The sequence below is a fragment of the Topomyia yanbarensis genome, chromosome 2 (genome assembly GCF_030247195.1).
Source record: "Topomyia yanbarensis strain Yona2022 chromosome 2, ASM3024719v1, whole genome shotgun sequence".
Lineage (NCBI taxonomy): Eukaryota > Metazoa > Arthropoda > Insecta > Diptera > Culicidae > Topomyia > Topomyia yanbarensis.
In genome coordinates, this window is record NC_080671.1 from 376,680,323 (window position 1) to 376,684,012 (window position 3,690).

Below are 3,690 nucleotides of genomic sequence, written 5' to 3' on the forward strand. Positions count from 1 at the left end.
TATCGGGGGTAAATACTCCAACGGAAGACGTCCGGCTCTGCTTCCGGAGATATCGAAAATTAACACTTCGTTTTCGTTCTGGAGATGAGCCAAACGTAAAAGTTTTTATTTTATTCTTCTTTTCTACATTCCAATGCCCGAGTGTGTGAGCGGTGGATGCTGCTCAGAACTTATGGAATTATTTATCCTGGTTTTTCTAGAGGCGAAGTTGGGGCATAGCACTTGCCGCTATAATTTTCTTTTGAGGGACATTGGAATGCGGTCTTCCCTAATTGCCCCGTAATTGCAATGTCTCTTTCGGCGAAAGATTGTTATCATTCGTCAGATCCTTGGTTTGAAAAGCTGAATGAAAGTTTCCGACAAGTTTCGTTAAAATCATTAAACTGTATTATTAACTGTATTTTTCACGGGATTCTTGTTTAAACTTATAATACATTACATTGAGTAGTTTTTTAATCCTAGAATTGGTAAATCTAACTATCTACATAGGTTTATTTACAGTAGTTTTTTTTTATAGAAGTCTATAAGTCAGTCATTACATTTCTTCTACTCGACTCCTCAGTTCCTGCAGTTCTTTTCCGATCTGCTGGGGTAGGTCGAGCGGTAGCTGTGCATCGTAGTACTGTTTAATTTCCTCGACTTCCTTTAACCAGAATTTCTTCGAAACCGAGAACAACTGCTTCTCGTCAACTCGTTGAGCTAAACCATCCATGTTAATCGCTCCTGGAGTTGGAACCCGTCCGATCGGTGTTTGTTGATAACATTCCTCACCGTCCACACGTCGAAGGATCCAATCCAGCACTCGGCTGTTTTCTCCGAAACCCGGCCAAAGGAACTTTCCCTGTTCGTTCTTACGGAACCAGTTGACATGGAATATCTTCGGTACGGAACCACCCGCTGTGGCCGCACGCTGTTCCATACTTAGCCAGTGTTTCATGTAATCCCCGAAATTATAACCGAAGAATGGTCGCATAGCGAACGGATCGTTCATGATCGTTTTGCCCTTGTGTTCAGCGGCAGCCGTTGATTCACTACGCATCGCCGATCCGATGAAAACTCCGTGAGACCAGGAGTTTGCTTCATACACTAGAGGGACACCTTCGGGGCGGCGACCTCCAAAGAGAATGGCAGAAATTGGGACACCTTCGTTATCTTCCCATGCTGGATCTATGATCGGACATTGGTTGGCGGGTGCACAGAACCGAGAGTTCGGATGAGCAGCTGGAGTTTTCGACTGTCCCAGCCTCCACGGTTGACCCAACCAGTCGGTAATGTGAACTCCGGGAGCAAGCTCATTTTCCATACCTTCCCAAAAAACTCCACCATCCGAAGTGGATGCCACATTCGTAAACAGTGTGTTCTTGTAGATTGTGTTCATAGCGTTCGGATTCGTGGCAGATGAAGTACCCGGGGCGACGCCAAAAAATCCATTCTCCGGATTGATAGCTCTCAGCTGACCTTTGGAATCGAACTTCATCCAGGCAATGTCGTCACCGACACATTCCACTTTATAACCGGGCAGCGTCGGGTTCATCATAGCCAGATTTGTCTTACCGCAAGCGGATGGAAAAGCGGCTGCAATGTACTTCTTATCACCATTCGGGTTGGTGATTCCAAGAATGAGCATATGTTCTGCGAGCCAACCTTCGTGCTGGGCGATAGTGCTGCCGATGCGAAGTGCGAGACATTTTTTGCCTAGCAGTGAGTTACCGCCATAACCGGATCCGTACGACACGATTTCATTGGTAGCCGGCTTGTGCAAGATGATGGTGCGCTCTGGATCGCAGGGCCACGATGGCATGGAGATTTTGCCGTTAGCAGGTGTACCGACCGAATGAAGACATTTCACAAAGTCCTATGAACGGGATGTTGGGTTAATTTATTATGAAGACATTTTCATTGCAATGTTTACTTACCGAATTATCAGAAAGTTTTTCCAGCACTTCGTCCCCCATACGGGTCATGATACGCATCGAGTTGACTACGTAGGCCGAGTCGGTAATTTCGATTCCGATCTTGGATAATGGAGAACCAATCGGTCCCATTGAGAACGGAACCACGTACATGGTACGACCGTTCATACATCCAGGGAAACGAGCCTGAATGGCCTGCTCGTAGGCGTCGGGTGCAATCCAATTACCCAGTGCGCCACTGACGCCTTCCTTTGGGGTGGGAATGGTTTGTTCACGCTTTTCGGTGCAGATGAACGTTTTGGACTCGACTCGGGCCACATCCGCCGGGTTGGTTCGAGCAAGCCAGCAGTTGTCGTATTTTGGCAATGCTTGGATGGTTCCTTGGCTTTGAAGCATCGTCAGCAGTGAGTTGCTTTCCTGTTCGCTTCCATCAACGATGTGAATTTTCTCGGGCTGGCACAGCTTGGCTGACTGTTCGACGAATTCACGAACTTTGGCTGATAGTTGCGTGACCTCGCCATTGATGACAGGGAATCCTCGCAGGTGATCGTAGATTGCTTTTGGGACCGTCTTCAGCTTAGGGCTGCCAATCGCAGCCGATAACCTGAGCAGCGCGGATAAATGAACCATTTTTTTCGTTAGTGGGTCACTTTACTAGTTTTAATTTTAACAGAATGTGAGGGACCAGACAGAAAACTTGATTTAATTTGCTCGTTTGCTTTGGATGTTGTTCCGAACCTGTCGGTATCAGTTATAAGAGCACTGCCTCGCAGCATCGGCTATATATGCACTGGAACTGACGGAGGCAGTTATCAGTCTTGGTGCCGAGCAAGATTGTGTAGAGAATAACAAAGTTCATATTTTTTTTGGAATACAAATCCGTCAACTCCGGGGGCATAGTCGCTTTGTGTATTTTTATATCAATACCGAAGTGAACGACTGAGCGAAAGCATCTGGTTTGCGTAAGCAAGGAGGAATGGATGAGTTTGCTGAAATGTGTATTGATAAGGCAACCTTATCACCCATTTTATTATTGCTTGGCTCTGAGAGGTCAGTGTGAAATAAAAAGCTTCAAGACAAGCCTCCTTGCATCTGTTTTTCTTCTATCGAATTTTCGTTGCTATTTCAGCGCGTTGTTTTGACGCATGCAGTTTGAGACGTTCTTTTGCATAATCAAAAATACTTACGGTTTGTATTGATCCACGAGGGTCGGCATTGGTAGAAAATCTAATTTTATTCGTGTTGATTAAAATTCGCACGTCTTGTTTGATAACATTCAGACGATTCGTTATTATTTGTAAATTTTGGTTTCCGATTCCACTATATTGTAGAGCTCTAGACAAATCAACAACTTCCACAATTATCAATTGCACGTTACTGGAGAGACTTTTTGAGTGACCTGTTGATTCGTATTTGATTTGACTGAGACCGATAGACGTGTCTTTTATATTAAAGCTTAAACTACAGGTCAGAATAATCACATAGAGCAACAGGCTAGTGTTTGAATCTTCCTTATCACCTCGCTCGCTGATTGGCGGAAACCTTGTGAAAAACATATACGCCTTGGTTTTAGCCACAAATGTTTTCCTCTTGAAGGCGGATTTTCATCATCTTGCGCAACACTGTAGGATGTTATTAAATTTAAATATTGAAGTAATATCAAGCAAAATTGTCCTGTTGTGCTACACACCAAAAAATAATGAAATTTAAACGACATGTAAATCAATACGAATGTAAACATACAAAGCTTGAATCGAACATTCAATTGAAATTTAAG

General features: G+C 44.2%; 1 protein-coding gene across 1 annotated transcript; it reads right to left on the reverse strand.

Annotated features, from left to right (window-relative positions):
* Positions 1–364: 364 nt before the first annotated feature.
* LOC131684639 (phosphoenolpyruvate carboxykinase [GTP]-like) lies at positions 365–3,316 on the reverse strand. Its single transcript, XM_058967664.1, has 3 exons — positions 3,101–3,316; positions 1,917–2,517; positions 365–1,855 (listed from the first exon to the last, which is right to left on the reverse strand). Exons 1-3 carry the CDS (start codon positions 3,127–3,129, stop codon positions 536–538), a joined length of 1,950 nt encoding a protein of 649 aa, XP_058823647.1. The 5' UTR covers positions 3,130–3,316; the 3' UTR covers positions 365–535.
* Between the last annotated feature and the right edge of the window lie 374 nt (positions 3,317–3,690).